This window comes from Mugil cephalus, chromosome 1 (genome assembly GCF_022458985.1).
Source record: "Mugil cephalus isolate CIBA_MC_2020 chromosome 1, CIBA_Mcephalus_1.1, whole genome shotgun sequence".
Taxonomy (NCBI): domain Eukaryota; kingdom Metazoa; phylum Chordata; class Actinopteri; order Mugiliformes; family Mugilidae; genus Mugil; species Mugil cephalus.
Window position 1 is genome coordinate 47,393,160 of NC_061770.1, and position 24,023 is coordinate 47,417,182.

Below are 24,023 nucleotides of genomic sequence, written 5' to 3' on the forward strand. Positions count from 1 at the left end.
TTATCTCCCTTTGAAATCCAAAGATGTCCAGCAGAGCTATTAGCTCAGAACTGGCAGAAACCAGTGGGACCCAGGTTCACCCATCTACTGTCTGGAGAGATCTGCCCAGAAGTGGTCTTCATGGAAGAGCTGCAGCCAAAAATCCATCCCTCTGACATGGAACCAAGACCAAGAGACTCAACCATGCACAGAAAACACAGCAACTAGGGCACAGAAAAATGGCAGGAGGTGTTTTGGGCTGATAAGTCAAAATCTGAAATATTTGGCTGTAGCAGAGGTCTGTTTGTTCACCGTAGGACTGGAGAGAGCTACAGTAATGTCCACAGACAACAGTGAAGCATGGTGGAAGTTCCTTGAAAGTTTGGGGCTACATTTCTACAATTGGAGTTGGCGATGTGGTTATGATTAATGGTGTCCTCAATGCTGAGAAATACAGGCAGATACTTATCCATCATCAGTACCAACAGGGAGGCATAGGATTGGCCCCAAATGTATTCTGCAGCAGGACAAACACCCAAAACATACAGCCAAGGTCATTAAGAACTATCTTCAGTGTTATGAAGAACAAGAAGTCCCGGAAGTGATGGCATGGCCCCCGCAGAGCCCTGATGTGAACATCATGGAGTATGTCTGGGATTACATGAAGAGACAGAAGGATTTGAGGAAGCTTTCATCCACAGAAGATGTGTGGTCAGTTCTCTAAGATGTGTGGAACAACCTACCAGCCGAGTTCCTTCAAAAACTGTGCAGCTAGAAGAATTGATGCTGTCTGGAAGGCAAAGTGTGGTCTTGATTTGATTTATATTTCTATGCTGAATGTTAACTGTTTATCTGTCTGTCTGTCTATATATCTAGATACAGAGTTTATATATATATATAGAGAGAGAGAGAGAGAAAGAGAGAGAGAGAGAGATCCATAGATCCATAGATAGATAGATATAGATAAATATAGATATAGATATAGATAGATATAGGTATATATAGATCCATTTTTAGACATGTGTTTTAGATGTGCATTAGTCACGTCTTCAGTTGCTCCACAGTGACCTGGCCTATACTAAACCAAAAGATGTTGGTGATGAATCATTTCTCTCCTCCTCCTACTCTCCTTGGACGTAACCTTTCTCTCTCCCTGCCCTCCATCTCACCTCTCTCCAACTCTTCCCTCTCTTAGTCACCACATGGATGTGTCATTGTTTCTGTCAGGTTAGAGGTTCATGCCCGCTGAAGCGCATCGAGCCGATCTCCAGAGTGGCAGAACCGTGCCAAAATGCAAGATTCCCTTCTGTTTACCCCCCTCTTCCACACAACACAGCCACCTCCTCATTCCCAACGGATGGCACCGCCGACACCTACCACAGCCAGGGCTGTAGGCCACATGACGGCGCTGACCACACCTCCACGCCGTGGTCGTAAACCCTCAGGATGTATAAAGGAGTGAACAAAAGCCAGAAGAGGAACCACAAGCCGAGAAGACCAGATGAAGATGGAGCTGGTGAACTGGGTGCTTGCAGCTGCAGGGTTTCTTCTCTGGACCAGCGGGGGCTTCGCTGCCCCCATGGAGTGCCACTTCGACTCCAGAGGTGAGATGCCACGCTTTCAAATCTTATTACACTTCAGTTTGACGCGCATCTCTGAGTTCGGTTTTTCATTCTGATCCAGCTCTGTGCGAGTTTGAGGGGAGGCACTACTCGCTGGGGGAAACCTGGATGGACAACGCTTGCATGCAGTGCACCTGTCTGCACCCCGTCGGCGTCGGTTGCTGCGAGACGTGAGTAAACAAACAGCCGGTGTGGTTTGGTGTCCAGATGCTCAGTCACTAGAGACTGAATGGAGTAGAAGGATGTAACATCATTTCTCTTCACAGGAAATTCTCCATTATAGTTGGCAAGAGTGGGAAAATGTAGTCAGTATGCAGACAAGTTTTATTATTAATGCAAATAGGAGTTGACATTGGAAGTAGTGGAGGCTAAGTTTCTGAACTATTTTGAATTTCTAGTCCTTTTTCACTTCACCGTTTATAAGTTGATTGTAAGTTGTTTATTATTTACTGTAACCAGTGCCTGAATTTGCAAAGGAATGGGAGTTAAGAGGACTTGTTTACTTTTAATAAAACTCCTTCCTTGAAATTTTTTTTTAATTTTTAGGAAAGTTAGTGCCAGACCTTGAAACTTCCTGAGATAATTTCAGTTAGAATGCTGCGACACTGCTGTGCCAGCACAGGTTTATAGTACACATTACAAAGAATAAGGTGGAAAATGCACGGAATTTTTTTATTTTTTTTTTTTGTTCCAAAACATTACCTCCATGACTGCCCAGGGTGCATCGGCCGGTTGACTTCCCTGCGTGGTGCGAGGTGCGGGTGGAGCAGGTGACCTGCAAAGTGTTTCTGGTCCAGGCGGCTGACCCCCGGCTGCCCTGCTCCCCGGGTGACGAAAACAAGGACCCGAGCCATGGATCGCTTCAGCTGCAGCAGCAGCAGCTCGAGGGCTAGAGCGCCACTCGCACCATCTGTTTGCCTGTGAAGCGGATACTTGCTGCAGTAGAACACCAGTAGATATTACGAGATAGTAACTTTCAAGTTGTGCATCAGTGTAGGAAATGTGAAAGATGCTCGTGAGGGTACATTCAAGTAACACTGCAGAATTATCCAGAATATTTACAAATGTAACAACATTAAGTCATGTTACTTCTTTTTCATTTATGTTTAATATCATAATAAGCTGTCCCTGTATTAATGGCTGATCTGAGCTACATACTTAACGAAGCAGAAGCTTAACAACTTTGTTGCAGTCAGTTTTACAGGCTAGACATCATCAGTACTATATCTCTACTTTATGTTTTCAGTTCAGTTAATCCAGTAATGAATTGTAAATATATTCATACATTAATATATAATTCTGTTTTCTGATTTTGACCTGTTCTCTGCTGTAACTCATTTATGCTGCAAATAAACCTCTCGTTCACAAATGACGCCGACTCAGCGAATTTTAAGCCACTCTTTTAATTTTCTCTCGTAGTTGTTACACGCAAGAGCAAACCGAAAGAAAAGCAGTCGTTCGGAAAAAATATCTTGCGTAAGAAAACGGCTGAATTCCTAAAAGGAGAATGAAATAGTGTGCATAAAAGGAATAAATGAAATAAATACAGAAATGCACGACAACCGCAAAGATGAAATCTTCCAAAAAAGGGAAGATGTTTAAAGTTCATCGGCAGAATGAACTGAAACGATGAATATGAAAAAAGGTAAAACGTACAGTAGGTCCAATACTTTACAAATAGTATCCAGTCTGGCTCTGCTTATACACTGGAATAGCTCCTTTGTTCCTGGAATAAAAACCTCAGAGCTAACATTTCTCAGGCAAACACATTTCTCATCTGGAAAAGAAGAAAAAAAAACGGTCCATCTCTCATGCACACACACACACACACACACACACACACACACACACACACACACACACACACACACACGCACACACACACACACACACACAGAGGCTGACGCTCTGAATCACAAAATTAATCCCCGATTAGCTCATGTTAAACAACGTCATACACACACACACACACACACACACACACACTCAGATATTAATGCTGTTGGTCCCTGTGAACTGGGACACGTAGGACGCCAAAGCTGGATTTGTAGGCAGCACTTTGATTGGCAAATTCCAACTGAAGGTGTCCACTTCAACATGCTCCGCCCCCGCCCAAACAGTGACCTCTGATTGGTTCTGCAGGACAGTGGGCGGTTCCACAGGCTCCCGGGCAGTGACGAATTCAAAGTGCAGGCGCCATCTCAGGGTCACTAGATAGAAAAATGTGAAAAAAGTTTTTAAAAAAAGACGTTAAGAAGAAAGACATCATCATTTGAAAGTGGCATTTGACTGAGACACTGGCGTCTGACCTATGTCTGTGCTGAACCCCGGCGTGACGTTCAGGGGAATGGGGAGAGAGAAGTGGCTGGACGCGGTGTGGAGGCAGGACTCCATGTGTCGCCCATGTCCGGTCACACTGATGGCCTGTCCGGGTCGCCGTTGGTACTGTTCCTGGATCTCCTCCTCGCTCTGAAGGCTCACTGAATACTGGAAAAAAGAATACGTGGCCATACATGAATCACATGCTGATTTGAAATTAGAGGTGTTAACAAAAAAACTGAAAGCCAAAAACACACCTGCAAACAAGGAATGTCTCCCTCTGAGAAGTTGAATGTGCCAATGATGTCCTCGCCGAGTCTGTACACGATCTTGAAGATGCAGAACTTTGCCACTTTTCCACGCATATTGGTGATATTAAACATGTCTGTACAAAAAGTGCACAAGCATGGATATAGAAATAAAAAAAATACATGCATACATAAAATACAACATAAAAATATGTAAAAAGTAAAATAAAGAACTACTGTATATGTCTAAAAATACTTAATTTTCCTTATGTAGCTATCAATCATAAGTTTTTGTATGATGATGCTAATTACTAAACAACTATGCTACCATTGCTATACTTACGCAAATTTGCATACGGTTATAGGAAAACATTTATTTTTAATATAGTAAAATATTAATAATCCAAACATACAAAAGCTGAATAAGGATTTGCATGAAACTTGAGTGAAATAATGTGAGGGTTTAAACTGAGACAAAGACTAGAAAGATGGTGAATGCAACTCACGAGGGCATCGTCTCGAGGTGGTGACCATCAGCATGTCCAGTGCTCTCTCTAAAGACCGAGCATCCCTGCGGCTCGCTTCCTCTTCCTCCAGGAATGGGTTGGAGGGAGAAACCTCCTCATCCTGAGGAAACGGGGGCTCTGGCATGCCTTCCGGTTAGATGGGAAATCAGACATTAAAATGTGAGACAGAAGTCAAATACCGTGATTACACCAAGGCATTAAGTTGGTTTTACTTCAGAGAACAAAGAATAAACGTAAACACATTTGTAGGCATATTGTAGGCAGTTTTTATGTAAAACCGTATGTGAGTTAACGTTTCACAACTTTTGTGATGGCAAAGCAGGATGAGAGCAAAATGCAAGAAACTTAATTTAAAACTTGTGCGAACTCATCTCACCTTGCAGAACCAGAACTCTGAAGGGAACTCTGAGGAGTTTGATTGGAGAGTTGACCCTCTGGCAGCCGATGGTCAGTTTGTAGACGTACTTCACGGCCTGACCACGGAAACTGGGAGGCCCATCGCTGGGCACGACCTCACTGTATGAATCTGTGGGAGAGTGACTAGAGAATGTCAGACCGGCTGAATCTGAAAAGACTTTAATTTATTCCTCCAATGTATTTGTTTGTCAGTTTTAGGGACACAGTTTGTTAAAAAAAAAAAAAATCTGGATTTTTAGAATCCAAAATATTTTAACACGTACAGGTTTTACTCTCTCCAGGATCGAGGCGCAGGTCACAGAATAATATCTTAGGGGGTGTGTCCAGCACACACTGTCCACGTTCTCCTGTAGAGGAAGAGAGGAGATTTGAAGCAAATTACACACGGCGCAATAGAGGTATAATATCCAGATACTTTTAGATCTTTGTCATAGGATTTGCAGCAAAATATTTTTGGTTAATTCAAAAGATGACAAATTATCATTACAGATTACATCAGATGTAATATTTTCCTCCTTACTTTTAGTCCTACTCACCTCTGCTTGGAATCAGCACTGTGTCGCTTTCAGCCTGGACATCCTGTTTGTTGCCCTGGGCCGGCAGGGCGACTCTGCTCTCACTGGCATGAAACTGACAGTGGATCTGAGCGCTGGCCCAAGCCAGCATCTCACTGGGACACAGTCAGAAAACAGTATTACAGTATAATGTAGGGGAGAAGGCATCATGATTGATTGATTAAATCAGAATACACACGTGTTCTTACAGGGTGATTGATTAAATGTTTCATTTAAGTGTCCTGCATTTTCTCATTCACATTACATCAGATGACTTAACTGCCAAACCAAGATTAATAAATTATTTTCGTATCAGAAAAGGTTAAAAAATACTGGAATGTCTCTTTTGGACACGGTAATGTGTCAATAAATCTTATGTCAATACAATATATTCATCAAAACACAAGCACGTTAGCAACAGACAGCAGAATAAAAAACAGTGATCTCCCTTTTTAATACCAGATCATTCAAATATGGCAAGGAAATACGATCATGCATTTCCTCTTCAAAAATCGAAAGGATTAGCTTTACTACTGTGCAGTGTGGTGGCATCTCAGCTGGGCAGACACGACTTCTTTTTCAGTATTTAATTATATTACACAGCAAATTCAGAGACAGACACTGAAATCTTATATGTGCAGATCTGTGACAAGTGAGGAGTACACAAGGGTAAAAATCCTACCTGCTCGCTGAAGTGGAAAGATGAGACATCGGGTTGGTGAACGTTATAAGACACTCCATAAGCTCCCCGGCCAGAAACACCGGGCCTCGGGCCATGGAGGCCACCACCTCGATCATCTGTAATGTTAAAAACAAACAACGCCACGTTACCAAGTTAAAAGTTAGCCACTATTACGGAGAACACGACACATTAGAAATAGATTATATTGTTAATCCAGTACATTAAGTTTCTGAATAAACGCACCTCTAGCAAAACTAAAGAAGTCAACTTGTTTGGTCCTGTTGTTTTAAGGGCAATTTACACACATACCTTGGGTCTCAAGCGAATCTGCGACGAGACAGTTGCACTGTATTTTTCCGAGACAATCGTAAATTCACTTCTCGAATAAACCCATGCAGATAATTACAGTCTTTGCTGAAAAACAAAGCATCGCTTTTTTAGGTACTTAGCATTCCAGCTACAGTAAACAAGAAATGTATATGAAGGCATTCCATTTCCGCTGTTGCACGACCATAAACTAACCATGGGGAAACGAATCGTTGAAGAAAAAATATTTATCAGTATATTGCACATAGATCTACGTGACAGTTACTTATTTCAAGCAGATGTTCTACTAAATATACCTACTGTATTTCACTTTTACGTTTTTAAAGAATAAAATAAGAACGAAGTGTTTCGGGAACGTTTTTGGTCGACCCTTCAGAAGACGTCCCACAGGTTAGTAGGATGTGGGCTGTTACTATGGTAATATATAGGGAGGAGGAAAGGCAAAAAATAACAAATAGCCTTGACTTTTCTACGTTAATAAAAAACATTCAGCATAATAAATCTATTAAAATACGATATAATAATGTATATTTATCGTAGTGTATCAACTTTTGTAAACTGCATCGGAAACTACGAGTTAAGGTTGAAGGCGACTTCCCCCGTTTTCCAGTCGACATGGCATAACCTTCCCAGCGGCTATGTCCGCATTTGCTGTTTGTATCCCTGCGTTTGGGTTGTCAGGCATAACAGACGTCCTGGCTCCTTGTTAATTGTTGCTCCATCACACCGCTACACAGGAACTATTACTTCATGGGTTTTTATTTTAAAACGTAGCTGATCGTTAGGTTGAGGTTTGGATTTGCCAAATTGTAGAAAGAGCAGTTATCTACAAGCAGCCTGGGAGAAATCGGTGCCTGAATTTTGAGCAGAGATAAAAACTAAGCCCTCTGTCTAAGTGACAGTCGTAAAGGATTGGCTTCAGAGCGCAGTGCTAGCAGGAGCTTCGGGACTCAGAAACAGAGGCTGTCTCGGAGAAGCATCGGGATGACGCCGTCGCTAAGGTATTTTCTAAAACAGTTATTTCAGAAGAGCGCGTTAGCTAACGAAGCGGCCCCTCGCTCTTTGGCTGGATGTTAGAGGGGTGTTTTTGTTAGCCAACGGTACTGATGTGGGTGGCATAATGTTGTGAGTTTGCAGCTTTGGAGCTAACCGCCTGTTAATGAGATGCTTGCCTCATATTGTCCCTGGTGACTGAAAGCGATGTGAATGTGTAAGCCACTTTCTAACCATTCCCCCCCTCCCTCCCTTTGGTCTCATTGTAGGTGTCCCGGCTAAATGAGCGAAGCATCATTCGTGGTCAGTGGTTGGCATCAGTCTGTCCGGGGTCCAGATCTGACAGCTGCACGGACTCCAAGTCAAAGGGGCGAAGAGGGTCGAGCTTCTCTAACAAAAACACCCAGACTGTGTTCAAGACATCTCTGGAGATACGATCAGACTGAGCCGGAGAAGCTAGATTCTCATGAGGACTGTAATAACTACATAATGGCACTGGAACCTCCAACTTGAATAATCACTTATTTATTGCAGATCCGGTTTACATGAATGACTACTTCTAGTTTATTTCGGCATTGCTAGGGAAACTGTGACTACCTCCCGAGTGATTTTGCGCCACAGCGAAAGCACAATAAACTGATTGTGTGTACAGAAGGTGGAGGCAACTCCCTGCCAGTAATCTCAAAGCATCTTGCTCCCATTCTCTACACTACAAGCTGCTAGAAAGCCTGCAAAGAAAGAAAAAAGGAAAAATGACTTCAGAGTGGGGTGAGAAATCCACTGCGGACCTCATGAGCAGGTATGTCTCCAAGGAAGTGGGATACGGCGTGCCCAAGGAGGGTTGGCGGATCTGCCTGGCCCACGAGTTCAAGGAGAAGAGGAAGCCCTTTCAGGCGAAAGATGTCTCGCTTTCCAACGTCTGGGAGCACATCGGCCTCGGAGTCAGGTTAGACACTCTCACGCGTAAAGATGCAGATTAAGGAGTATCTGTTCTGTATGAAGTGTGGGATCCTCCACGCAGAAATCAGCTGCCGCTGAAAATGAAAGCATTTGTGCATCATGTGCACAGAGTTTATTTTTTTTTATTTGTTTCACTTCTCACCTCCTTATGTCATAGCCGCCTTTACCGTGTGTTTTTCAACCCATATGCCTGTTACCATGGCGTAGCGCCTGGGGAGGCCTTTCCTATAGGCTCACATTTCTCAGCACGCACCAGAAAGCAAGTGTGAAGTTTTCATATCACATTTCACAGAAACAAACTAGGAAATGCTTCAATCGAGCAGAAAAAAAGCGCTGAGACCATGTTGCACATGATACTAGTTGTTGACACTGTGTGTTTTAGCAGTTCCCTTACGTCTGAGCGTTGCTTGCTCAGGAGTAAAAAGGTAATCAGCCTTTGTGTTTACATTGTAGTGAACTGGACATACATACTACATATTTTGCGTTGGGCGTTGACAGACAATCCCTGCTCCTTTGTGAAGAAGTCATCATGAAGTTGACCCTTTTTCAGACTGCCTTATGAGCTCTGGTTCAAGTTCAAGGCGCACGTTATTTACCCTCTTTATGGCCTCTGCGGCAATAAAGGCTGAACATTTGCAATCCTAAAACCTTACATCTGCTACAGCCGTAGAGAAAACCAAACACTGGGCTAGAATGCAAAGCAGTGCAAGTGGATTGCAGAGCCAGTGATGCTTTCTCCCCCGTGTATCGATTCAAACTTTGACCTCGGAGTCCATTGCGTTAGCGGGTCAGCTCTCTGCTTTTTGGTTTTGACCTTAACTGAATGTGTTTACTGTTGGAAACGAGCTCTCTGCATGTTACTGGATCCATCTTTTATTTTTAGTCTCCCATCCAAATTACATCCACTTCGCTAATTACACATCTCTCCATGTGATGGCTCCAGTGTAATGGAACAAATCAAGACATGTAATTTCATCTAGCATTACACAGTTTGAATACTTGCCTTTAACATCAGAATTGCTTTACTGTTTCACTACGCTGCAGTAAAACATACGTAATGGATGCTCTACCTCTCATTGGTTCAGAAGCTTGTGATTGGCTAATTGACGTCATTTGAGTCAGTTAGAGGCAAAAGGCATTGACTATGAACAAAAGTGTGGCCCTCCAAAAGTCTGATTCCGATTCCTCCTTGAGAGATTTTTCCAAATGCCCGATTCTGTACAAGGAACACGTCGCCAGTATGAACACCATGGGACCAGCGAGATCAGACCACTCGAGAAAAGGAGTAGCTTTCTGTTTCCTACAAATGAATGCACTGTGGTCCAAAAAGAAAAAGATCCATTCCAGGAAAAAACTAAAGGAGCTTGCGAGGGCACTGGAGGAAATAAAAATTCCTGTATCCACAGTCAAACCGGTCTTACATCAAGATAACCTGAAAGACCGCGTGGCAATGAAGAACAGATGCAAGATGAACAATTTGCAGCTGTACACGGAAACAACATTTTGACTGGTCCAGTGAAAAAAAAATGTAACTTGTTGGTCGCAATGACTGTCGCTCTGTCTGGAAAAAGGTGGAGGCTTGCAAGCTACAGAACTCCATCACACTTATAAAGCATGAGGGCAGCAGCATCATGTCAGACTTGAAGGAGTATCTTGCATCTTTAGAAGTGTACATTACTTATACATTGTCCATTTGAAAGACCCATATGAAACCAAGCTTTAACATCCTGACCGATGTCTAGAGGTGTTACTTCAAAGGTCAGTTGCACCTAACTGACCCAAGACAAGGAATAATTACTAGGATTAAATGCTTTCTGCTTTAGGTGTACGTGACCCTCTGACTTCAACCGTACGCACTTGACCGCAATTGTTCAAAGACCCTGTCATAGCCGCACCTTCATCTCTCTTTTATTTGAGAGAAGGGTGTTTCACAGTGTGATTATTCAAATGTGGAACGTGTTTCACCGTGTCGATGTAAACTAGATGTAGATTGGACTTCCGTAGGAAGCACTTAAAAGCAGCTTGAGCACAAAACAGTTTAGGTCCACGTTTGCATAGTTGTCGTGTATTGACAGATCAAGATCAGAGGGAGGGCCATTGTTTCCATTCCAACTGCGCTGCAGAACAACGAGTTCCTGACAGCAGCACAATCTGCTGTGGCTTCACATAACGTGCTTCAACTCATCCTATTCATGTCCTCCTGCGTTTTTGGGTCATTGTCGTTTCCCTGGACTCAGCTTTGTTGTCATTGTTTGTAGTGCAGTCGGCGGTCGTGCACTGAAGCGCTGCAGCTGTACAGGATCCTCCTGTCAACAAGTAGAAAGCCCTTTGTGGCAGAAACTTTATTAATTATTCTGGCACTCGTCCCTGCCCTATTCTGACTCCCCACAATGGTTGCTTCACCAAAGGTTTGTTGCAAGGTATTGCAGCGCAGATGAACCACTTCCTGCAATTAAAAAAAAAAAAAAAAAACACCTCAACTAATGCGACCATGGTGAAAAGAAGGGGCTGCCTGTTCACACAACAAAGGCCATGTTTCAATGGCCACAACAACTTTTTAAGCTGTCGCCTGCTCTCAGATTTGAGATGAGGCGCTGCAGTGTCTCTGCTGGAAAAGTTTGTGGTGAAAACCCTGCTTAGCTGAAAGCGCAGAGACGTATCTGTGCGCCTTATTGTGTGTTTAATGCAGCCAATGCATGTGTCTCAGACCACATGACAGCGTAAAATTGTGTTTGTGTTGGTAATAACAGGTGGAATCGCATCAGTGTCGAGTTGCTGCTTTTGTTCGCCAGCCTGTTGAGCTTGCTGCAGATGTGGCCATTACTAAAGACAACAAGAGCTCCTCTGTGGACATAGAAGCAGTTAGATAATGAGCTGTTTAGTTGAGTTATTGCTCAACTAAAATCCTTTATTTGGCACATAATCAGAAAATCCAGCATGCCTCGGAGGATCAAAGTTCAGAATACAAACAGATTAAGACCGTAGGATTTAGGAGTCCTTTGATACGGTAACGAAGCCTAATTAATATTTGAAAGTGGCTGGAAAGAGAGTGCTGCACCCAGACACGCATGCATGCACGCACACAGACACACGCAAACGCACACTAACACACACACTGGGTGTTGCTCCAATAGAGCGGACCAGCCACCTTTGACCACACTCTTCTCATTTTACAAGTGCCTCCTTTCGGCAGTTGAAGAATTCCTCTTTTTTCTGTCTGGGTCTCTCTCTGTAAGTGTGCGCATGATGTCCACCGACAGATCGAGCTGAAATCAGGCTCGAAAATAGAGAAAATACACAAGCGAGGCGAAAAACATTCTTGCTAACTGCATTTGTACTCGTGATGGCAATTTCTAAACTCCTTCGAAAGTCGAGAGCCTTCCTAATCAATACCTTTCAACAGGTGCTCTTACATTCCTTACACATTTGTCCTGTGATGCTATCAGTGTTATCAGTCTGCTGTGTACATGTTATCGTCCAGGTATCTAAAATGGTGGTACAAGAAGACCCAGGTGGAAAAGAAAGCTCCATTCATTGACATGTTTGGCGCCCTGCCCTTGCGTCAAATATATGGTGAGTTCAGGTTCACTTGAAGTGTTTCAGGTGTTTACACTGTCAGTATAAATCTTTCAAATCTTTTCTTTGCCCTTCTTTGAACTTCCTGTTGTACAAGATATGGATCGTCCTTGACTGTGCTCGTGGCTCGCTCTTTTTTGTGCTCTTACTCAAAGGTGCTCCGCTCGGTGGCATTGGAGGAGGTACCATCACGAGAGGTTGGAGGGGGGAGTTCTGCAGGTGGCAACTTAACCCTGGGATGTACCACTACAAAACTGTCACAGCTAACCAGGTATGTAGGATTACTGGGTGAATCTTGACACTGAAAGGAAATTCAGATTGCTTTGTGTATTTTGGTCTCTTTAAGTCGTACGTGATGGCTTGTTGACTTAAATTAATGTCGGCAAATAAAGTCGGACAATTACAACTCCAGCACCCGTTAAGATTTACAGCTATAATTTATCTAGGCTTATGTGTAATACTACATCCAACCTGCCAATGGGACTGCAGATGGAAACTAGCCTTCGGGCTATAATTTACATGTACACTTTACTGTACTGTACATTAACATGTCAAACCAACACAGTACACCAATCACTCATAATATTATGACCTCCTCCCTAACATTGTCTAAGGTCATATTCACACATACCAAAACAATCTTTTTTTCTCTGATTTTCCTTGGCTTCGTAAAGATGGATCCATTGCAAAACCGCATCTAGTTGTAGAAAGGCTGTAGTACATATCCCAGGCCTATGTGTGGTGGATTGCAATGGATCGATATTTTTATGGGGAAATACTTGAAACAACGCCAAGCAAAACCGTAGAAAAAAAAGATAGTTTTGTGGATGTGGTCATAGACTCCACTACACCTGTGATGCTGTGCTTTGGCGCATTTGACACCAAGATGTTAGCAGCAGATCCTTTAAGCCCTGTAAGTTATGAGGTGGAGCTTCCGTAGATTGGACTTGTTTGTCCGGCAATTGGATTGGATTGAGACCTGGGTAACTTGGAGGCCAAGTCGGCAGCTTGTTGTTGTGTTCCTAAAACCATTCCTGAACCATTGTTTGTTGCTTTGGGGCATTGAGTGCATTATCCTGCTGAAAGCTCCAGGTGGTGGTGCGTGTCAAAGTTACATCCATATGAATGAGAGGACCCAAAGTCTCTCAGCTGAACAGTCCTCAATGCGCACAACACAGACCAGCTTTCGCTCTCCACGTGCATCACTGACCCTTGGCCACACATGACCCTGTCACTTTATCACCACGTGTCCTTCCTTGGATCGCTTTTGATCGTGCACAGCCCACAGGAGCTGCAATTTTGTAATGTACTCTGACCCACTCACCTGGCTATCAAAATCTGGTCCTCAAGTTGCCTAAATCCTTCCACGCCCACTTTAACACTTTGGGGAAAACATGTCCACTAATATATTCCACACACTGACAGTTGCCATAATAACCTCATAACAAGTGTTATTTACTCACCACCCAGATATGATGTTATACTTGATCAGTGTCTCTCAGATGCTTCTGCAATTTTCATGTGGATTCAATTCTCAGGAATACATTCCTTGGCAGGCTCGTGTTTGTCTTTCTAGAAGAGGGTGTGACTCATTTAGTCCTTCCTGTTTGTGCCTTCCTGTTCTTACTATTACAATCACTGTTGTTGTCTCCCCATGAATAAACACATAATAGCTGGAAGCACATTTCATGTCAAGAAATGACGAGGGGAAATTCACGGGGGAAGAGGTTGCTTACAGTCTTCTCTATTCACTTCCTTGACAAGACCTAATGTCTCCTGACATCTACTATAAGCTGAAGATAAAGAATTTATTATTCTTACTTTTCTGTTTCCCCAGTTCACAGTGTGTTTGCGTCGCGGAGGGCAAACTGTTTACCAGCAGGTGCTTTCTGTAGAGCGTCCGCCCACATTACAAGGCTGGAACTGGGGCTACTGCGGGGAGTACGCCTTCTACCACGCCTTGTACCCTCGCGCCTGGACTGTCTACCACTTGCCTGGACAGAATGTCACCCTGACCTGTAGGCAGATTTCACCAGTCATTCCTCACGATTATCAGGTAACCGGTGTGTGATGTTTTTATCTGCCACTCACACTTTATCTGCACCAGGCTCTGAATAGTCTCTCTACGTCTTCTACTCTCTCAGGACTCGAGTCTCCCGGCGGCAGTGTTCGTGTGGGACGTAGAGAACAAAAACGACTACGCCCTGGACGTCTCCATCATGTTTACCATGGTCAACGGATCAGGGCACAAGGACGACAAGAGCGGCGGACACTGGAATGAACCATTCCACCTGGAGAAGGAGGGAGAGGCGGTGTCTGGGGTCTTGCTACACCACTGCACCACAGTGAACCCTTACACGCTGTGCATCGCGGCCCGAGAACAGGTTTGATATCTGAATTTTTACGGCTTCACGAAGGGTTTAGTGTTTGGCTGCACGAGCAGTTCCCAGGGAGTGCACTCGTTTTTTGTAGCAATAGTCTTTGTTACACTGCTGTTATTTAACGATACAGGGGGTTTATGTTTGTGCTCACTTCACCAGCCCGACAGGGAGGTCAGTCATCAGACAGCGTTCAGCCCGAAGGGAACCTGCAGCACTCTGTGGAGCGACCTCATCACCGATGGACGGCTGGACTCTCCTACAGGTCAGTGGCCGGAAACTGTGGGAAGATGAAACAGATGTCTGAGCTTGTTGTTGACCTAGCATGAAGAATGCAAAGAAGAGATAGAAATAGAAACCACATAAAAACTAAGCCTCAGAAAGGCTCTAAGCCTATTCCTTTATTTGTTTTAACACATGCTCATTAGTGTAAACTGTATTTATTAATTTCCAAACAGCTAGGGTTAGGGTTATCCTTAAAGAATTAGTTAGGGGGGAGGAATTATTTAGATTAACCCTAACCCTTACCCTTGATCTGTTTCTCTGTAAATCATTGTTACCATTACAGAAGTAACCTATTAAAGTCTACCGGATTTGTAAAATCTCCCCTCTCGTTTTTTTTCTGTCATAGTTTAATCTTCCCTAATTCCAGGGATTTCATCAGCTCAGTTATTAAATCTGTCAGTTGCAGTTTTCTCTTTTCCAATTACATAACAGTCCTTGCAGACAAACAATACACCACATCCTGTGATGCACTGTCTGGTATTACGTTAGAGTTTGGTGTAGTCACACAAATATTTCTTCAGTAATCTGAATGAAGGATGTGTGTCAGGAAATATTATTCCAAGCTTCTGTTTGTAGAGGATCTACCACCTTGAAATGAAAATTGTAAAGTAGATTTTTAATGTAGTTTCACCTTCTTTTAATTCTTTTCATTTTTGTGTTTTTAACCATAAATTACTCTAAACCTTAATTTATTTTGATAAGGGTTTCAGTTTCTCTGCACAGCGCCTTTTATGAAATGTGCTTTGTAATTAAAACTCAATGAAAACCCAATAACTACATGTCTTTGTCTGTCTGACTTGCAGGATCCAGCCCGCCTACACCGAAGGGAGAAAAGGTAGCGGCGGCGTTAGCTGTGGGCTGCTCTGTTCCAGCTCAGGGCCACAACGCCCTGGAGTTCTGCTTGGCCTGGGACATGCCCAAAATCACCTTCGGGTCTAGGGAGAGAGAACACATTAGGTACATGAGACACACAAGCAATACGCTTTGTAAAAGACGCTGATGTCCCTTTTTTTCTATGTGCCTGTGGGTATGTCCTGTGATGTTTTCCTCATTGCCGCACTTCTGCAAACACAAGAATCTCCCTGTTATAAAACCTCTGACTTCATTCTTAAATTATTTGAAACACGTTGTTTGCTTTTGTTTCATTCGTTTGTGTCTTTGCTGTTTGCAGGCGATACTCTCGTTACTTTGGGAGCAGAGGGGATGCCGCCCCCTCGCTCAGTCATTACGCATTAACGCACTACAAACAGTGGGAGAGGAGCATTGAGGAGTGGCAACGGCCCATACTGCAGGACAGGTATCCTAAACCTCCGAAAGCTTTGAGGGTTAAATAAAAACCATCTAGTGACACACGTCTCATATTAAATAGTTTATCAGAGTGTGCGACTGATTTCCTTCATCTCTTACGCGTCGTAGTTCTCTCCCCTCCTGGTATAAGTCGGCCCTGTTTAACGAGTTGTACTTCGTGGCGGACGGAGGGACCGTGTGGACGGAGCTGCCGGAGGATGTGGACGTCAGCGGCGGCAAGCGCAGCGAGGACGGAGGACTTCCGGCTCAGCCTCCTGTCGTCAAGGAGTACGGACGCTTTGCTTACCTTGAAGGTGAGTAAACGAGTCACAGTGTGCAAAGCTACTTTAATGTTCAATGTTTAGACCTTTGTTGATAGCCGTTAGCATCTAATTCATAATGTGGCACGTCTTATTTGAGAGTCAAGATACCAGCCAGTGCATAAGCATCAAAATTACAACATTTTCTGCAGCACAAAGTTTAATCACAGCCTCAAACATTTAACAAAAAAATGTATAGAAAGTCATCCATCTTTAACACACATTATCTGTTTTCCAGGTCAGGAGTATAGAATGTACAACACCTACGACGTGCACTTCTACGCCTCCTTTGCCCTTATCATGCTGTGGCCCAAGCTAGCCTTGAGCGTGCAATATGATATCGGTAAGTGAAATCTTCTTGAATTATCTAAGCACGGGTGATTAAAGGCAGTGACACGCCACGCCGACTGCCGGGCCGTCTGGGTGCGTCTGTTGCCCAAGTGTCAAAGGTTTCTACCACACAGTTGCCAGTACTCGCACTTCTGGTGTCTGCTTTTCAGCCAATTTGGCTTGTTGAATTGGCAGCGGAATAAGCCAGAGAGAGAGATCGCTTTGATTGGCTGATCATCTTGGCAAAGCAGAAACGTGCTCATCTAGATCACCCAGAATGAATGAACTGCAGACCAGCATGACTCAGAAGAGACCAGCTCTGTACGATTGTTTGTAGCTCTTCCTAGCGTCCTAGCTAGGTAGCGTCCCAGCTCTGTGGTCTCTGTGGTGTGTTCAAGTGCAACTGTTAGATCCACACACAGAGGTGAGCTGATCTCCCAGTTGGCCTTTTGTTGCTGGCGGTTTTTAGATGTCGACTTTGTGAGTCAGTGCCTTCGTGAAGACCTGTACCAGATCCTGGTTTTAGCTTTTTTTTGTCTCTTCTCAGCCGGCAGCGTGGTTCAGCAAGACCCAACAGAGAGACTCCATCTAATGAGTGGACTGTATTCTCCTGTCAAGGCCAAAAATGTGGTGCCTCACGACATAGGAGACCCAGGTAGGAGAAAGAACACAGAGTGGTGCACATTTATTTCCCACAGTATCCCTTTAAATTTGATTATACCACAAATTGTCTTTCTCTAGATGATGAGCCTTGGCAGAGGGTGAATGCCTACCTCATACACGACACAGCGGACTGGAAGGACCTGAACCTTAAGTTCGTCCTGCAGGTCTACAGGGACTTTCATCTTACCCAGGACCATCAGTACCTCCAGGACATGTGGCCCATCTGCCAGGTATAACTGATGAAATGTGCTTAATTAATCTAAATGCGGAATTGTCTGCGACTTGTTCAGCATTTGTTCTCTCCACTCTTACTCTGGGACCCGTTAGGCGGTGATGGAGTCAGAGATGAAGTTCGACCTGGACGGAGACGGCCTGATAGAGAACTCTGGATATGCTGACCAGACCTACGACGGATGGGCGGTGACTGGACCAAGGTGAGAGTTTAAGGAGTCGACAGGATGGAAAAAACATGACAGCCTTCTACACCAGCCTGAAAATATATACAACTTGGCTCCAAACGGCAGAAGAATACAAAAGAACTTATATTTTATATTCTCTGGTAATTTCTACAAATTCCCTTCCCCCTGCCTGGATAGGATGCCCGGGGGAGGTTGACGAAGGAAGGAAATGGGGCTTGCTGAGGTGTGAATGGCTGCAGTTTCTCTTTAAAAGTCTTACACTTACACAGCTTCTAAAACTTTTCCACTTGATGCGGGGAATATGTAGAATTGTCACACAGTGGTTATTACATGTGATTCTACAGCTATAAAATACATCCTGTGTCATCTCATCTTCCTACCGCTTAATCCTGCACTAGGGTCTGGGGGGTCCCAGCTAATACATCCGATGTAATACTGTGTATCTTTGTCACCGTATTTACATCAAATTAAACTGGTAATAAAATATACACCTACTTTTAGTTTGAACTTTACTTAACATTTTTTCTATCAAGTCAAACGTTTCAGGTCTGCGTGTTTACAGCTACGTAACATTTGACTCAGAAATCCACACTGAGTGTTTATGCAAATCGTTAAAGATGTTCCAATCCAGTATCGGGGGCTGATCCAGGCATGTTTTACTGCATCTAGGTCAGCTCCTATAAACCCAATGAAAATATTTTCCTCAGTGAAAGTGAGTTTCTTTTTTTAAAAGTATTTAAGTGTTTAGATCTAATACGGTGTGTGGTAAATCTAAAAGGCTACAGCGTCAGTGTTTTATTCAACATGGAGGTTAAATTAATGAGTATGTATGTAAATCCAGGTGGAGAGTAGTCACGTTAATGCATTGATTTTTTTTTTTCCTAGTATATTCTTCTTTTTGTATTTTACAGTGCATACTGTGGCGGTCTGTGGTTGGCATCCCTGTGTGTGATGTGCAAAATGGCCAGACTGGTGGACAGCGAGGAGACGTACCAGCGCTACAAAGACATCTTGAACAGTGGAAGTGCAGCTTTTGACAAACTGCTGTGGAACGGTAAGTTCACACGTCTTTGTTTAGTACATACTCTAAATGGAAAGGTTACTCGCGGTTGCACTTCTCGTGCACATCATAAACAATATAAAGATGGATTGTGGAACTGCTCCTCTAAAGTGAAGCCAAAGCAAGTAGAGCTCCCCCTGGTGTCTGGCTGCAGTATTAGGTCATGACCTCCACCTCCTCGATGTTAGTGGACGGGACGTCAGATACAAAGGTGGTTTCTGTCATTTTATGTAGTTAATATAATGTTGGTGCTTGTTCAAGTGTCAATTGTTTCGATAAGTTTAGTTTTAGTTTGTTATTTGACGTCAGTTTGGCCAATGTAATGTGTTTTGACCATGCATGTCAACTCGACTGATTATTCTTGTGTTACATTACTGACTTAGTTAAGTCCATTCTCCCATCGTGTTTAGGCAAATACTACAACTATGATAGCAGCGGTAGAGACCTGTCTAACAGCGTCATGTCCGACCAGTGTGCTGGCCACTGGTTCCTGAAAGCATCTGCGCTGGGAGACGGAGACTACCAGGTAAGTTCAAACACATTTTCACCTATAGGGAAAAAGTAAATGCAACAGAGATTACTTCAGGAATTCTATGCATGTAAATATAAAGAACCAGCTGGCCCACAGCGCATGGAGAGGTGCACTGCTATATGGGAGATCATGAAATTAAAACTTCATATTCATGTGTTAGTCGATTTAAACCATTAACACGTAACATAAACAACATTAACACAATGAATTACATGGTGTGATTATATGGTTGTGTGATCTCAGCATTACTTTCTCTCTCCCTCCAGGCTTTTCCCAAAGAGAAGATCCAGAGTGCACTAAAATCCGTTTTTGACTTGAACGTAATGAGCTTTGCTGGAGGTCAGATGGGGGCAGTTAACGGCATGCGTCCGGAAGGGGTCCCTGACCGCTCCAGTGTTCAGTCAGATGAGGTCTGGATCGGAGTGGTGTACGGACTGGCAGCCACCATGATCCACGAGGTAAATGTTCGTATATTCTCACCAGTTAATAATAGAAGTGGTAGCAGTAAGTCAAAAACATTGTTTTTAAGTACAGAATAGGATAAGGGCCAATTTTTTTTTTTTGCATTCTGACTTTAATCTCAGAATTCTGAGATTAAAGTGATAATTGATCCATTAAGGAGTAAAATAAAGTAATCATACAATTTACAGTGTGTGAAGTGTTTTAAGCGTGTCATAGACACGAGGAGCTGAGGAATTGCCCAACAACTGTTGAACCGTTGAAAGTAACTGCTCTCCAACTTGAGAAATACTTCCTTGTCGCCTCCTGACTCTAAATAAGCGCGCATTTGTGTGCGCTGGCACTGTGACATTAAGTGAAATACATCCTCATGCTTCAGTGACCGTGTTTTTTTTTTCTCAGGGTATGCTGGAGGAAGGTATGCGCACGGCGGAGGGTTGCTACCGGACTGTGTGGGAGAGGCTGGGCATGGCCTTCCAGACTCCCGAAGCCTACTGCGAGAAGGGCATCTACCGCTCCCTGGCCTACATGAGGCCTCTGAGCGTTTGGGCCATGCAGCTGGCCCTGAACGCCTCACAGAAGGATCACACCACGTTGACTCAAAATGGAGATGGAGCGAGGACCTGAGTTATCAGATAGAGCCTGGATAGAGTAACATAGAAACGCTAATCTGGACTGACTCCGGTAGTGGGCAATCAAACGATTGCTGACCTTGAATCCACAGTTTGTTTGCCTTCAAAATGTCTTTCAAGGCCAGGTCAGAACGGTAGTTTATGTTTGTTAGCTATGAAGTAACGGTTTTTAGGTGAAGACATATTTCACGAGACGGCAAGTCACCTTGCAGTGAACGGTGTTTGCAGGGCAATCTCAAAATCCTAGCCTACACTACATTTCACAATCATGCCAACATTAATATTTGCAGACATGGAACACAATAATATATATATATTATTCTCCTTCCCCCGTTTGAATTTGAATGCTGTACTGTGTAATAAGTGATGAGTGCTGTTGAAAAAAAAATGAAGTCTGAAAAATATATATATATTTTACTTTCTTTTTTCTTTTTATAGCATTTGGTGCCTTGTTGCATGTCAGCCTATATCTATACTGTATAAACCTAGTGGCAGCATTTACTGTTTTATAGAATCCACTATTCACGACAATCATGTTGAATAAATGACTGAATGAGATGCAACAGGAGATTTGTTGTGTTATTAATCAGCCTGTGGAACCGTTAAATCCCCCAATACTGGAAGCAGCTGCTCACAGAGATGGTCCTAAGGTGTGTTAGAAAGGCTATTTTGGAGAGCTCCTTTAAAAAGGAATCTATTAAAATGTATCTGCTTCACTCAGCATCAGGCTTGGTACATGTAACCGTGCAGGCCTTGAAACGAATACTCCAATTAGGTAGGTGTGAGTGTAGTTATCTGTCTCTGTGTTAGCCCTGCAAGACACTGGAGACCTGTCCAGGGCCCAATGACAGCTGGGATAGGCTCCAGCAACCCCATGACCCACCAAAGAAAAAAAATAGTTGTCATCAGAGAAAACAGTTTGAACAATGTTTCTTGGGGGATGAAGGATAAAGATTCGTCCCTGGGTGGGCTCGAACCACCAACCTTTCGGTTAACAGCCGAACGCGCTAACCGATTGCGCCACAGAGACGCGCTGATCTGATCTTGTGGCCGTGCCGACCACGCCCCCTCATACGTACCTCTTCATGTTTTCATCTATTAGCAGATAAATTGGGCTAAAATGTTCCATCTCAATGAAGTCGTCCTCCAGGAAATGTTCACTTCCATCCGGGGGACTCTTTCTCTGCAGGGGACAAGTTGTTTACCTTTAATGCTAGGACAAGCTCTGAAATATAGATGATAAGATATACGTAACATATGACTGTTGCACATTCGTTTTTAAACTTCTAAGCTTTGTGCATCTGCTTTCAATTAATGATTCTGCAATCTACAAAGATGCAAATATATATTAGATCACCATGACCTGGATAACTGAGAACCACAGACACATGCAAATATAAAGACATCGTGTATCGCCTTAACATTTTGGGTGTGTCTACACTTTTGTTGTTGCAAGTTGGTTTCTGTGGCGCAATCGGTTAGCGCGTTCCGCTAAAGCTGGGGAACAATAGTTTGGATGGGGGGGGGGGGATTTTGGAGAAGCGCCGTCGTGATTGGCCGTCGGAAAGATGGAATTGGCGGGCCGCGATTGGTCCGCCTCGGCAATTTTGGACAATGGCTACGGGGATTGGCCGAGAGCAAAGATGGCGAAAGATGGACACGGGGCGACGTGATTGGAGGGGAAGATACAGACTCTCGCCCTCCCGCAAACCGAGAGGTTGGAGGTTCGACCCCACCCAGGGACGACGTGTTTTGTTCTTACTTACAATGCCATGTCCATTCCTAGATTTGGACTAATACACTAAATGAAGTTCTGGTGGGGCCCTGCAGGAAATTCTTATAACGCAGTACAGAAATATCATAATCACAAACACACACACACAAACAGTAGCAAGTGAGAGAGAGGACACAGCCCATGACAACAAACAGGTACGACAAGATTGCAAGCATTTGGTTGGTCTCATGTACTCACTGGACTTGAGCTATCCAACAAAGCAGAAGTACACTTTTGAGGTTGTGCAAAAACATTGTGATGGAACTAGATGGCAACATACTCTTAAAGACGACCCAAGTGCTAAAGGACAGACTGTTATTTGTTAAACAAATAAGTTCAGTAATTAAGTTATGTGTAATAATGTAAAATGACAGAGGGAAAAAGTATTGAACGAGCTTAATGATATTTCTTTAATATTTTGTACCAAAGCCTTTGTAATGACAGCTTCAAGACGCCTCCTGTATGGAGAAACTAGTCACATGCATTGCTCAGGTGTGATTTTGGCCCATTCTGCCACACAAACAGTCTTTAAATCTTGAAGGTTCCTTGGGCCTCTTCTATGAATTCTGATTTTTAGTTCTTTCCATAGATTTTTATTTGCATTCAAGTCAGGTGATTGGCTGGGCCATTCTAGCAGCTTTATTTTCTTTCTCTGGAGCCAGCTGAGAGTTTCCTTCGCTCTGTGAACGGGAAGTCGTTTATTTTAATAGTTATTTATCTCTTCAATATATCATTAATATCTGCCTAGCTACCCGTTAGTTTATTTAATACAACATTAAAAAGGAGCGTGTTTACGTTTTGCGATGAATGAAAATTTAACTCCGACCAAGCTAGACAGTTGACGGAATACAATGATATTAGCCACATATTTACCTTTTGTAGTTGCAGACAGCTGAAGGTTGGACGTCTTTCTAATAATTTGAAGCGGTAATTTTGAAATGACAGTAGAAGTCTTCTACGCCTGCGTGAAGGCCGGTCGGTTGAATTTTGGAGAAGCGCCGTCGTGATTGGCCGTCGGAAAGATGGAAATGTCGGGCGGCGATTGGTCCGCCTCGCAATTTTGGACAATGGCTGCGGGGATTGGCCGAGAGCAAAGATGGAGAAAGATGGACACGAGGCGACGTGATTGGAGGGGAAGATACAGACTCTCGCCCTCCCGCTAACCGAAAGGTTGGTGGTTCGACCCCACACAGGGACGACGTGTTTTATTCTTGAACGGGATCATTGTCTTGCTGAAATGTCCACCCTCATTTCATCTTCATCATTCTGGTGGATTTCAGCAGATTTTTCATTGTTTTTTTTGCATTAATTCTCCCTTCAATTATATGAAGCTTGACAATTTTGCTCTAATCTGACCAGACTATGATCTCCCAGTATTTCACAGGCTTGTCCAAATGCTGTGCAGAAAACTTTAAAAGAGCTTCAACATGCTTTTTCTTCAGAAATGAAGTCTTGCGTGGACACAGTCAGGACAAACCGACTTAAAGCACCTCTTTGAGTGCATTAAGAAGCATGAACGATCAAGAGTTCATTATGGAAAACTGTGTCAAGCTAGCTGTGCTAGTAAAGATTAGCATAGCAATGCAGCTGGATGATGGACACTGCCTTGCGGTAAGACCACACAATGAAGAATCGGTAAGAACGGCAGGGTCATTGAGAAATTTGCCGCTCAGAAAGACA

The 24,023-nt window shown here is 43.5% G+C and overlaps 3 protein-coding genes and 1 non-coding gene across 5 annotated transcripts; 2 read left to right on the forward strand and 2 right to left on the reverse strand.

Moving 5' to 3' along the window:
* The first annotated feature begins 1,462 nt into the window (after positions 1–1,462).
* msmp1 (microseminoprotein, prostate associated 1) lies at positions 1,463–2,973 on the forward strand. The gene is made up of 3 exons (XM_047594479.1): positions 1,463–1,583; positions 1,663–1,771; positions 2,320–2,973. The coding sequence occupies exons 1-3, from the start codon at positions 1,481–1,483 to the stop codon at positions 2,492–2,494; spliced, it is 387 nt and encodes a 128-aa protein (XP_047450435.1). The 5' UTR covers positions 1,463–1,480; the 3' UTR covers positions 2,495–2,973.
* Positions 2,974–3,555: 582 nt separating this feature from the next.
* Positions 3,556–7,071, reverse strand: rgp1 (GP1 homolog, RAB6A GEF complex partner 1). Of its 2 annotated transcripts, XM_047594467.1 has the most exons (10): positions 6,976–7,071; positions 6,658–6,762; positions 6,349–6,464; positions 5,649–5,782; positions 5,376–5,459; positions 5,072–5,221; positions 4,675–4,821; positions 4,178–4,305; positions 3,911–4,088; positions 3,556–3,811 (listed from the first exon to the last, which is right to left on the reverse strand). In XM_047594467.1, the coding sequence occupies exons 3-10, from the start codon at positions 6,462–6,464 to the stop codon at positions 3,588–3,590; spliced, it is 1,161 nt and encodes a 386-aa protein (XP_047450423.1). In that variant the 5' UTR covers positions 6,658–6,762; positions 6,976–7,071; the 3' UTR covers positions 3,556–3,587. The 2 variants fall into 2 exon arrangements, with proteins under 2 accessions (XP_047450423.1, XP_047450413.1); XM_047594457.1 differs by lacking the exon at positions 6,976–7,071 and having other exon boundaries at positions 6,658–6,854.
* Positions 7,072–7,371: 300 nt separating this feature from the next.
* gba2 (glucosidase, beta (bile acid) 2) lies at positions 7,372–21,132 on the forward strand. The gene is made up of 18 exons (XM_047594442.1): positions 7,372–7,676; positions 7,938–8,614; positions 12,110–12,201; positions 12,360–12,475; positions 14,042–14,260; positions 14,349–14,588; positions 14,745–14,847; positions 15,671–15,824; positions 16,039–16,164; positions 16,284–16,468; positions 16,713–16,817; positions 17,352–17,459; positions 17,546–17,697; positions 17,795–17,901; positions 18,798–18,940; positions 19,357–19,472; positions 19,745–19,936; positions 20,340–21,132. The coding sequence occupies exons 2-18, from the start codon at positions 8,421–8,423 to the stop codon at positions 20,562–20,564; spliced, it is 2,577 nt and encodes an 858-aa protein (XP_047450398.1). The 5' UTR covers positions 7,372–7,676; positions 7,938–8,420; the 3' UTR covers positions 20,565–21,132.
* Positions 21,133–21,525: 393 nt separating this feature from the next.
* trnan-guu lies at positions 21,526–21,599 on the reverse strand. Its single transcript has one exon. It is a non-coding gene; the product is annotated as a tRNA-Asn (tRNA).
* Positions 21,600–24,023: the final 2,424 nt, after the last annotated feature.